This window comes from Canis lupus, chromosome 6 (genome assembly GCF_003254725.2).
Source record: "Canis lupus dingo isolate Sandy chromosome 6, ASM325472v2, whole genome shotgun sequence".
Classification (NCBI taxonomy): domain Eukaryota; kingdom Metazoa; phylum Chordata; class Mammalia; order Carnivora; family Canidae; genus Canis; species Canis lupus.
The window spans coordinates 71,592,217-71,604,992 of NC_064248.1; the positions used below are offsets into that span (position 1 = coordinate 71,592,217).

A 12,776-nucleotide genomic window follows, 5' to 3' on the forward strand; every position below is an offset into this window, starting at 1 on the left:
GCATTTATTAGTACTGTGTTCCTAAACAGGTATTATTTTATTAGACATACAAAAAAACCCCTAAACTTTAAATTATACTATTCAGCTTATGTAAACATAATGGAAATAAATTATACCCTTCAGACATAGATCCCTTTTCTTCCACAACAAATAAAGCCAACAAATTAGCTTTGCTAGAGAGATTGCACATTTCTTTTGTTTGTCTTAATTTTAAAACCATATATATTTTTTTAAGTTCCATTTTAGTCAATGCATTATCTTGGTATTTTTCTTACTCTTGGTTTTCCTCACCAGTAGACTCAGATTTGAGAATGAAAACGGAAAGCATCAGCATGATTTTAATATAGGATAATTCAACATATCTTATATAGGCTTGATTTATTTCAGGAACTTTCCTTTACACAGTGTTTTTGCTTAAAATTAACATTGCAGTTTGGCAATTACATTACTAGAAAGGACTTTATTTATTTTTTTTATTTTTTTTTATTTTTTTTTAGAAAGGACTTTAAAAACGGTTTAGAAGTCAATTCCACAGTCAAGATATCTTAGCAGCTGGCATTGCAGAATTAAACAATAGAAGGGAGAAGAAACCAAAGATGCTTCTGGGGGTCTGCAGCCGTTGGGAGTTTAAGGGCAGACCTCATAAGCTTTTCAGGCCTTCTTACCAGGAGCAGGATGCAGCTGGATTTTTTAGATATAGGCTGGATAGTGCCTCTCAGCAGACTTGCCGCATTTATTCTACTGAGGGAGATGAGGAAGGGAAGGCTCGACTCAGCATCCTCACAACCTGGAGCTCCGATACCTCCAGGAGGGTGGAGGCATTGGGGGCATGTGAGGAATACGCATGAGACACAAGTTACACAGTGGTGAGAGGAATAGGCAAGAGGAGAGTGAAAGCAGGAAGCATAGGAAAAGCAAAGGAGGGAGGAGGAGAGAACAAGGAAAAACTAGTATGAAAAATAAGAGAGAGAGAGGAACCAAACGAGTGTAGTGAGAAGTTTCTATTACCACCAGCTGCTTCCTGAAGCCTTAGGATGCGAACCCGGGAGCACTCTTCCTCTGGCTCACTTTGGAATCTTTTCCTCCAAAGGCCCGAATCAGAGTCAACTCGGGGACTGCCTGCTTTTAATCAGTCTTTGTCAGAGGTGTTTCAGAAGACACTGAGTGGGTTTCCATGTTGTGGTACCTGTCAAGTTCCTAGAAATGCAGAAAGCTTCTGGTTGAGGGCAGGGTTGACTTACTGTAGCTTTTGTCTCAGCAAAGGACAGGATGTGGAATCCCTAAGTGTTCCACGTCTGCGTCCCGTCAGATCGATGTTTATTAGGCCCTTGCTAGGTGTCAGCACTGGCCAGACACCGGGGACAAAGATCAGTAAGATATTGTCCTTATCTACTGAGAGTGGAACACAAGGGCATAGTGTCAAGGCCACGTGACTCACAGAGTCCTCGGGGCCTGGAGATGACAAACACGTGGGTAGTGTTCGGGCCTCTACAACTAGGGCAGCTGCTGGACCTTTAAATGTGTCAATAGATATTGCAAACAGTTGAGACACAGGAGGAGTTGAAAATAGAAGACATTTTTTTGGTACGTGAGGAATGTCTGAACTTGTCCCATGGATACTGGGAATCATTGGAGACTCTGAGCAGGAGCGTCACATGATCTATTCAGTGATAATAATAGTTCACTGATATGCAGGACGCAAGACATTTTGAGAGATACCAGTCTGGAAGTGGGGAGACCAGCTAGTAGGGTGACTATACATCCCAGCTTGCCTGGAAGAGTTGAAATTTGTGGGGTTTTTTTCTAGTATAATTATTAATAATACCTCTTTCACCATGTCTCCCAGTTTGGATGATAAATTCTGTGGCCACCCGACTTAAGTAGAGACTTATTGCAGGGACCTAGGTAAGACTCCACGATGCCCGGAGTTCATCAGGGCTTGGCCTAAGTGGCCGAAGGGGACTTGCCGCCCAACACTAATCAGCGAGAGCAGGCCCTTTGGCACCTTCAGGGTCTCCTAAATCCCCGCCCTGACTCAGGCCTGAGCGCAGGTAAAAGATCCCAACGAAAATCTAGTGTATTAATTGAATGCTACTTGTTGGCACTATGTGAGAGCTGACTGGTCAACCCCTCAACGAGCTTGCCATTTAGTTGTCGGCTCAGATGGAACTTGCCTGAGGTAGCAGAAAAGAAATGAGAAGGAAAGTGGTCAGTGGTGCAGAAAGTGAGAAAGCTAAGCCTTAGTCTTGCAGGGGCATGCGGCCCTGCTCCGGGTCCTGAAATGGAACTGGGTTTCCATGGAAGGGTTTGGTACTCGCTGTTGGCCGGCAGAGAGGGCCGAGAAGGCTTGCTGAAGTCTCATCAGTCTGGGTCCTTCTAACCTTGGAGGATGGTGAGTAGAGAGGCGGTTCAGTCAACTGAAAGAAATAATTGTTCAGCTCCTAGCGCACGTATTTAATCACGAGCTGTCACTCGGGCCTCCTGTTAGAATCCAGAAAAGGTTACCTGGTGGCAATAATTGGGGAATATTTTTAAGAAAAATGAAGTAACTAGACCCAGGAGAAAAAGAGATGTTGCTGTCAGGAACACACTTTAGCAGAGAAAAAAAAAAAAAAAAAAAAAAAAGGTGAGTAAATGAAAAGATGAAGAGCTGTCATTTCCTTTCTTTTACTTTTAAGCATTTCCACTTTTCTACTTTCTCATCTTGTACGGATGAGGCAGGCCGTTCCTCCACCCCGATCGCACGATTCCCTTGCGTTTACGCAGGGCTTACCTCCCACAAGCTCCCGGGGCTACCTCGGAATCCAGGCCACTTTCCATGGAAAGTACTGCTCAGCCAAAGGGAGATGCGCTTTTTAATCCATCATATCATTAAATGTTCTAGAGGGAGCGTGGAGCCGGATTGCCGCAGGCTGGTGGCTGTGGCTGGGCTGCACGGATGCCTGTCACAGCGCCCCGGCCGCCCGGCACCTGCAAGCTAGACGTGACCTTGCAACTTGGAGCCGGGCCTGTGACTCAGGGAGAGGTCTCTAATCTGCAAAGAATTACCCAGGTTGCTGATTTACCTTCACGGCTACTGAGGTCCCTGAAATATTTTTTGTTGATTGCCTCTCTGTTTGGGAGCTCTCCTGGCCCGAGGCGGGACAATTTACTTAAATTTTAAATCTTGGACTTCCTTCCCCGTTTACACTTTTCAGACTGTCATTTGCGGGATTTCATTTAATCAGATTTACTGCCTCTGGTTTTTGCTACAGAGAAATGGAATTCAATGAGGAGAAAAAAAAAAAAAAGTCCTCTGAAGTGGAAGGGGATGGGTTTGGAGACGGGAATATTTTAGTAGTTCCTTCAGAAATTTTTGTTGCAGTTTAAAAAAAAAATGCATGTTTCCAAGGCATCCGTAATTCAATGAAATCCAACTCAAATAATTGCTTTGAATTCACCGAAAGTTGGTCTCTTCACATTTTTCATTTAGCTGAAAATTGATTTTTAGAAAAGTGAAGTAGATTAAAAGTCTTACCTGGCCCCTGTATAATTCTCGCGCTGACAGTATTCTTATTAGGCCCTCTGAAGTCTCTCAGCCAGCCCCCCGCTATTTCTCTGCCTCCTCTTCTTCCTTTTCCTACTTCTCTCCTCAATTTCCTCTCAGAGGTTAGACAAACACTTTGCTCGTTCACTATTGGGAAACGACTTCAGACTATAAACAAGGAGGCGAGGCCTAGGACACTTCTGTCCATCTCTGGCGTATCAGTGTATTGTTTATTGTATAAATAAGTTTGTGAACACCAGAGTACAGGGTGTTGTTGTTGTTGGGTTTACCGTTTGATAGGAAAATAATAATTATTGTTGGTTTTTCACTGAATGACTGCTGCCTGTAAAACTGAAGATCTTAGGCATCTAACCTCCATCTCTAATCCTCAGAGTGACCCTAGAAGGAATCCAACGTGGGCCATTCCCCTTTCACGCAGAGTTAAGATTAGGGAAGGATACACCGTCAGTGCTCAAGCGTGAGGATAAAGCACTCAATTACAAAAACAGTTGCTAAATCACAAAATCAATTCAAATCAGAACAAAATTATGTCACCAGCATTTAATTCATTCGATTTGAATTTTTATTTGAGAACCAGCTACAAGAACGGAGAGCAGTTTTCTTAGTGCCACTGATAGTTTTGTTGTATGTAAAACACACACCCGAGTAAAATAAAAAGTGAAAACCTTTGTCCAGACCCCTGGCAGTGACAATAAAAACACAAAGGCAAAATGCAACATCATTATTAGAGATTTATTTGGTAACGAGCTTGACTTTCTGTACACTGCAAAGACTGACGTTTTATCAAGGTTTTGTTGCTAGGTACCTAAAAGGAGCCTTTTCCACTCCCCCATGACAGTATCATTACCCTCCAATTAGAAGGTAATTAATTAATTAATAAGCTGGCTTCTTTTTGTTTATTGTAGGAATCAAGAAAGATTCATAAAACACCACCGCATAGTAATGCAGCTATTACAATGATCTATCTGGGGAAAAATGTGCACCTGTCTCATGATCACCCCGACTTCCGGGATGAAATAAAAGTTTATCAACAGCACTGTGGAGGGGAAAACCTTTGTGTCTACAAAGGCAAACTACTTGAAAAAGGTACACATAAAATGTGATTTTTTTTTAAGTTGCTTGCAGTTGATGCTATAGATAAGCTGTCGTTGATATCATATCAAAATGACTTCAATCACTCTATGAAATTATGCATATCCAGGGACTTATAAACCAGCTGCCTCAAAGTAAATCTAGATTTACTGCTCCATGATTGAAACCGAAGCAGCAATTACTCTTGCAGATTGTGGAAGAAAGAATTTGGAGTGATTTAACCCGGTAACAGATTAATTTGGGGATAGAGATATATGATCATTAAAATGTTGCAGGAATAAACTGTCCCCCAAATTACAAGTTAACTATTTGGCCTGCCATAGTGAATTATATCATACATTATTCTAAGGGAAAAATACCAGATTGGCAATTTGTTCTTTAGAAAAATGTTGAGATAAAATCACAAATCCAATAAACTTCAGGGTGAATCACACCTAAATAACTTGGCGTAGAATTTGGCTAGATGGATTTTAGTGCATTTCTGCTTTCATTTGATCATAAATCCAGTTTTCTTAGCATGAGATAATTTTTATATCCAATATAGGGTTTCACATATTGTACCGAAGTGGTTTTCATCAATATTTCGTTGTGCGGAATAGCAATTGAAAGGACAAGTTGTTATGGGATTATATCTGTTATTTCCTTGTTTAAGAAACTCTGTTTAGAAAGTAATTGCATTTTCACTAAGTAAAAGAAATACTTACATTTGGGCAAGCTTGATAGAAGTTTAGGGAGTCTTAGGAGTTGGGGGCAAGAATCGGATTGCTACTTTTGGCTTTTCAGTTTCCCTCATCACTCATAAACAGTGACTTAATTTTAAAAGAAACTAGACAGGTTTAGGGATTAAACATTTAAACCTTTCCAACTTAAGAGTAAACACTTGAATGTTCGTTTTAACTTTTACTTTATAAAGATTTATAAAACTTATTTATAAAAAATAATGCTCAATAGTGCCAGAAACTGGTTTTCCCCATTCTACGTACCTGGCCAAAATGTAATTTATTGTCATAGCATTTGAGAGTTCATTCCTTCCTTTTCATAGACGAGGAAAATGAGGCAAGTCCGGAGGTAGGGTGGCTTCCTAAGGTCACACGTGCAGCTCGGGGCCGGGGCGAGAGCAGATCCTGGACCTCTGAGCAGGTGCAGGACCTTCGCTCAGGTAGCGTTTCTTAGTGGCAAATGGTTTCCTACATTTTTCAAACCATGAGAGGTCTGAGACCCCTAATGATAGTGGCATAGATACATTTAATTTTTGAAAGTGTAACTTTCAACTATTGATTTAGAAGAACTGCTGAACTTACTGTAGTCGACAATCGGAATGAATGTCATGAAGCTTTTCCTGGGTCTTGGGTCACACTTCATTCAAGACAGTGCAGTTGTTCCATGTGCCTGCTGGCAAACGTGGTGCATACAAAGGAACCAAGAACAAGGCTTAGCCGGCTGAAAGGTTTTTGGGGAGACACACATACCCTGTGCTAACAATGCAAAACCCAAGAGTAAGGGAGAGTGTTACTTGGCTACCACGCGTTGCCTTGCATACGGATTGATCCTGGGACTGACTTTTGTTATGTCACTGGACGGGCTTGACCAACATGATGGAATGGGGGCTTAAAGAATTGCATCCTATACACGCGATAATTTTGCCTCAGCTTGCCTTTTGATTGCCAGGAAAGTAATTGTTCACAATTAAAAAGTTGGGTGACTCAGAGTTGACTTGCGGTTCAGCGATCTTGGCAATTTAGCGGGACTGAGAAGAATCGGCCCATTTTACAAACCAGAGTTGTGCATGATTCAGTGAAATGTGAATAGGTTTTTAGAAGAGTTCTGCTAAAACAAAACAAAACAAAACAAAACAAAAAGACAAGACGTTTAGCCTTCTGCCTGGAGTAATAAACTAATTAAAAATGTGGCGTTCATTAATTTGTCTTGCTTTTGGATGGGAAATAACAATAAAATTAATTATTTAGGAACGTAGCAAGTGCATCTTTTATTCCCATACTGATTCATCGATGTCTTACAGTTTGATTTTAGACATCAAGCCACATATTGATTATTTATTATGCACACTTGTGAAGTCACCGAGTATTTCCGCTCCATGTGAAGAGTACAGTTGTTCAAGGTGTTTTTATTTACCATGTTCATCTTTCCCAACAAAGCAAACCTTGGCCTCCTGGGTTCATAGGGATACAGAGAGCAAAGTAACTTTTTATTTTTTCCCCTGACCCTCCTAATAATCCCTTTCTTTTCTCCCCCATTTCCTGGTATTTTCATAACCTGATCCTTTGTACCAATTTGTGCATTCCTCATTACTCCCTCACAAACCAGCTGCCTCACTGTTTCCCCACCCCCGTGTGCTATTATCTTGTCTTTTGGAGCGCTCTTCCTTTGTCTGCAGTAGGACAAAGGATTTTAAATTCAAATTTTAACCATCTTTTAAGATTCAGATTGAGGCTATGCAGCTTTCTCTGACGACAACGTCTACTGTTTTATCCCTCTCTCCCTAGCTGTGGCTCTTGGTCTCCCCTGAAAACTGAAGCATTTCATTACACTGTGACTTAAAGTGACTGTTTTTTTTTATTTTTTTTCTTTGACTTGTTTTATATATTGAGTTTTTAGTTTCTAAAAATAGCTCATTGAGGTGTAACTCATATTCCATAAAGTTCATCCATTGTGAGTGTACAATGCACTGATTTTTAAGCATTTTGTGGGGTTGTGCAGCCATTATCACAAACCGGTTTCAGAATATCTCTATCACTTCAGAAAGTTCCCTTGTGCCCATTGGCAAAGAATCCTCCCTCTTTGTAGCCTCAGGCAGCCACTGATCTGCTTCCAGTCTCTACAGATGATAGGCCTTTTCTGGACATTTCATATAAATGAAATCATACAATAGGCAGCATTTGTGTCTTGCTTCTTTCTCTTAGCCTGATGTTTCTGAGAGTCATCTATTCATAGATTTATCAATAGTTGCTCTCTTCTTATGCCACTGACTATATCCTACTACATGCACATTTGTGCTATTTCTAATTTGGGACTATATAAATCATGCTGTTATGAATATACAGATACAAGTTTTTATGGAGACAGCTGGCCATTTCTCCTGAGCAGATTCCTAGGAGTGGATTTGATGGCTTTTGTTTTCCCCCTGAGTGTGGTCATGCTTTTCTGCTTCTTACATACACATCTTTTGACTTTTTTTTGTTATCGTTCAAAAGTGGACATTTTCGATCATGTATTACAGCAACTGTGGATTCTAGATTCTGACTTTCCCCTCTTGAAGGTTATTGTTCTCAATATTTTTGTTATGTTCGTTTGGTAACGTCTCTGAAATCCGTGAAATCCATGCCCCCTCTCCCCGATAGACAGCCAGCATAATGTCTCTACTCAGATTTTATCTGTTTTTATTTGGAAGACTGGCCTCCTAGGGTTGTCTCTGTGTTTTCACAGTTTATTGATTATCTGGTGATTTGTCACAGGTTGTATTCAAAGACTTTGAACCAGTGCAAAGTCAAAAGGCTTTCAATAAAGTACAGCCTCTACCTTGTGTCTGTGGATCTGCTTGTGGGTATATTAGTTTCCTGGAGCGAATGTAACAAATCCCCAGAACTGGTGGCCTAAGACAACAGAAATTTAATGCTCCCACAGCTGTGGAGGCCAGACATCTAAAATCAGGTATTAGCAAGGCCATGCTCCATCTAATAGCTCAACGGAAGCATCTTCCTTTGCCGCTATCAACTTCTGGTGATTCCCAGCAATCCTTGGCAATCCCTGGCTTATACCCATCACTCCCATCTCTGTGTCCTCTATCCTCACAGGTCATTCTTCTCTTGTGTCTCTGTGTGTGTCCTGTCCTCCTCTTATAAGGATGTCAGTCATTAAATTCGTTTGACAGGACAAATCCAGGATGACTTCATCTCCATCCTTCACTACTTATATCTGCAGAGACCCTATTTCCAAATAAGGTCGCCTTCTGAAATTCTGGGTGGTCATGGATTCTTTTTTTTTTTTTTTAAGATTTTATTTATTTATTCATGAGAGACACAGAGACAGAGAAAGAGGCAGAGACACAGGCAGAGGGAGAAGCAGTCTCCATGCAGGGACCCCGACGTGGGACTCGATCCTGGGTCTCCAGGATCACGCCCTGCGCTGAAGGCAGTGCTAAACTGCTTAGCCACCCAGGGCTGCCCAGTGGTCCTGGATTCTTAGAGGGCAACATTCAACCCACTGTAATGGGTTCAGGAGTAGATTCAAAGTTCAGACAATTTTCAGGTCGGCTTGAACTTTTATTTTCCACCAGACTTTCTTGTGTTTTCTTTGTTCGTGGGTGCAAGCTCCTGGTTGGCCAGGGATGTGTGGATATGTCGGGCCTACTCCAATCCGTGCCCTTTCCCATTAGCCAAGGGTGTGTTGAGCGCTTATCGAATGTGTCTATAATTGCATTTTGGCCTGTGTCTCCCTGTTAAATTTCTGGCTAGTCCACTAGCCTACTGCTTGCCCTAATTAGAACTACAGTCTCAGCAAGCAGAATCTCTGACCTTCCATGTTAGCCTGCCTCTAGGATTGCTGCTACTTATTACTGGTAATGCCACTGGGCAAGATTTTTGTTGTTTTTGTTTTCCTGTTCCAAATGAAGTCAGCCCCCACTGACTGGGAAGCTGCTGGTCATTTATGGCCTGCCCTACCCTGTTAGAATTCTGGTGATGAGATGGTGGCTGGGGGGAGGGAGTGGGAAGAGCCCCAGGCAAGATTGCCTCAGATTCCCTCTGTTTGTATAAAAAGTTCAGTAATTTTTGATGAGTAACTGCTGCTCAGTTTGTTTTAAGTCTTTGGTCCATTTTTAGAGACGAAATTTTAAGGGGAGAGGATTTGGTGACCTCACTCCAGAAATCTGGCATATTATTTTTATCTCTCCTGCTAAATGACAACTTCTTGAAGCAGGAGACCGTATTTGTTTGTTTTTTTTTTTTTTTTTTCAGTGTTTTAGTTCCTCTTTAGTGCCTAAAACAGTGTGAGCCACTGCCAGTCAACAATGAATAACTATGTTTTGCAAATAGCATAGAATGCCTTCTAACATTGTACATTATGTAATCTTTAAGGCTAGCCACTCTGTGAAGTGGCTAGACCAGATCGCTCCCTCAACCTAATTCCTTCACCCACTTCCACGGCCATCCTCATTTTATAGATGAGAATTCTGAAATGCAGTAGTTCAATGACCTACCAAGGACACTCAACTTATAAGTGAAGAACTAGGACAGGGACCCAAGTCTTCTAACTTCCGGTCTGTATTCTTTCCATTATTCCATGCACACACCATTAAATCAGGGTTGGAAAATGTCACTAAATTTTAAAACATAAAATTAAAAAAGAAATAACAAGGGGTTAAAAGCAGAGGCTGTTAATTCTTGTTCAGGAAATCTAAAAGAAAGAGAAAAAAGTGGAATAATGGTGGCTATGCTCTCTGGCCATATGGGTACATGATGGAAGGGCAGTCACACCTAGAAGCTCACCTCCTGTGCAGGTTTTCAGCGTTTCCCTGTCTGTCCCCTCTTCCCAGGCCAGGACCTTGGATAGTTATAGGGTGTGATGTTGCAGCAGAATAGATCCTATGACATAAATGTCCTGTTCAAGTTTCTGAAAAGAAAGCAAACTCCTAAGTCAATACTTAGGAGTCCATATATCATTAAGGCAAGCAGATTTTTAAATCTGTTGTATCTTAGTTTCCCCAGATGCTAACTTTTCAATTTTCTCTTCCCTTGTATGCTTGATTTTATGTCACAAATACTAAGGTATAAATGATGGAATTGTGTAATTCTGTTCTTTAGTATAAGTTGCAACTGAGTTAGATAGTTTTTAAGGGCAGATTCTAGGTGACTATGAAACAGGTTAAAATAATAATTTCTTAATTATTTATTGGGGGCTTCCTATGCCATTGTCCTGGGGAAACAAAGATAAGTAAAACAGTTCCAGTTCTCACGGATTTCACAAATATGCAAGGCAGCAGGCATCTGTAACAGGGTTCTCAAAATGTGCTCCCTGGACCAGAAGCTCAAGCATCACCTGGCAACTTAATAGAAATGCAAATTCTTGGGCCCTACTGAATTAGAAACTCTGGAGTGAAGCCCAGCAATTTGTGTTGGCCTTTCAGGGAATCCTGACACAAACTGAAGTTTGAGAGGCACTGGTATAGCCATATTTTTAAACTGTGGTAATAACAGCAACCACAAGAAAGGTGTACATAGCAGAGAGATGAAATTATCCACTCCATCATCAGTGAAAACGAAGAGTCCAGGGAGATGTCTTTTGTAGGAAGTAACATTACAAGTGTCACGAAAAGCAGGTTTCTGAGTTGTTCTGTAGAATAGAGTTTCCTTAGATCTAGAATTTGGGATCTCTAGGGTAAGACCTTTTCAAAGAGCATTATAAAGACCTGGAATGATTATAACTTATGAATTATAAATAGTGTTTCTTAATTTATTGGTGAGACTTTTAGGTGGCTGGGGGAACCAAAAGAGGAACCAAATCCAGGCAGATTTGAGAATGGATTTGAGATGGGATAGTTCTTCCTCACCCATATATGTGTTAGGCTGTTTGAAGTCATAGCAAAAAATACAAATTTATTTTAAAACATTCCTGAGCTCACAGTAGGCTTTTGTCATATAATTTATCAGTACATGAATAGTAAGATAGACCCTAGAGAGAGATTTGGACTACAACACAAACTCTCCTACTTATTGTATGATCTTGGGTAAATTACTGAGTTCCCCTACACTTTAATTTCTGCATATAGAAACTAGTGATGATAATAGTCTCACTTCGTGTGGTTGTTAAGAAATAACACACCAAGATTGTAGGGCATAATGGCTGGCCACAGTAAGAGCTCATATAATATTATTATTTTATTTCAAATCAGAATTTTAAAATGCTTTGGAATGTTTATTATAAACAAAAGTATTAGTGTGTGTTTTATGATTAAAATTGTCCTCAAGTTAAAAAGCTGATCTAGAGCATAGTATTATACTTAATCTAATAGAAAAAATATGATTTTGAACCTATTAGTCCAAAGAGATTCGCTTTCACTGATATATTTACTTTTCTAATTCCAGAGACCTTTCAGTTTATTTCCAAAAGGCACCATGGTTTCCCCTTCAGTCTCACCTTTTTCCTGAATGGGATGCAAGTGAACAGGTTAAGCTCCTGCTGTGAATATAAGCATCGAAAAGGTTCCAGACTTGGAGGCAAACGAGGCTACTTTGGGTTTGTGTGCGTGGAAAGATCATCTCCTTGCTACAAGTATGGAAACAAATGTCCTTTGGTAGAGGGCAACTTTTGCTATGTTTTTCTTTTTCTGCTTCTACTGATGCATGTCTCAGCACAGTTTGTTAACAGAGCTATCAGTGTAGATGAGCCTGAAATGTCTACGGAAAAGGTTACTTCTTATAACCCAGTGTGTTGTGTTTGATATTATTAGATATAAATTCGATTTCCAGATATAGGATATAATGGGGATAAAAGCTAGTGCTATGCCAAATTCTGCTTCCTTCTCTCCCCCTTTCCTCATACTCCTTTCAGTTCTGTTTCTGAAGTAAAGGAGAGGGGGTGTTTTAGTCTCATTCTTTTTAGGAACTGGTTTGGGGAGTCCCAAAGCATGTGCCAAGCATCTGCCTTATATGGTTGTGCATTGCAGGTCATGTTTGCACTACGATGTGGCCCAGTTATCATTCTCATGCCCCTAGTTTTAATCTCAGGCATAATGAAATGCATGATAAAGGGTCAATTTTGAGTGTTATTTATCAGCTTTCATACTGGCCATTCTGTTTGAAATTAGGACACTTGCTTGCAAGCTTTCTTTAATTTTTTTTTCCTGAAAGTACTCACGGAGAATTGATAAATGCCTAAGCTAGAAAATAGGAGTCAACCAACCAAAGTTCCTGCCTTCGTGGAGCCCATTCTAATGGGGGAAAGGAAAATAACAAGTAAACCAATTAATACGTGTCAGATGGATGTGTTGGGATCAACTGGAAGTTCTCCGCTGATGCTTTCTGTATTTTCAGTCAAAAAAGAATTTATCAGCTGAAGTTAAGGCTTACGGAAGAAGGGATTGGAGGTTTTAGGGGAGAGAAAAGGTGTGAAAGAGTCATCC

At 40.6% G+C, this 12,776-nt stretch overlaps 1 protein-coding gene across 1 annotated transcript in view; it reads left to right on the forward strand.

The window, feature by feature from the left end:
- The window catches only part of ERICH3 (glutamate rich 3), a 97,567-nt gene that overhangs the window by 49,997 nt on the left and 34,794 nt on the right, over window positions 1-12,776 (forward strand). Inside the window, exons 8-9 of the mRNA XM_025478580.3 lie at window positions 4,453-4,633; window positions 11,740-11,926. Of these exons, the coding sequence (XP_025334365.1) occupies window positions 4,453-4,633; window positions 11,740-11,926 (368 nt within the window). The remainder of the gene's footprint in view (window positions 1-4,452; window positions 4,634-11,739; window positions 11,927-12,776) is intronic.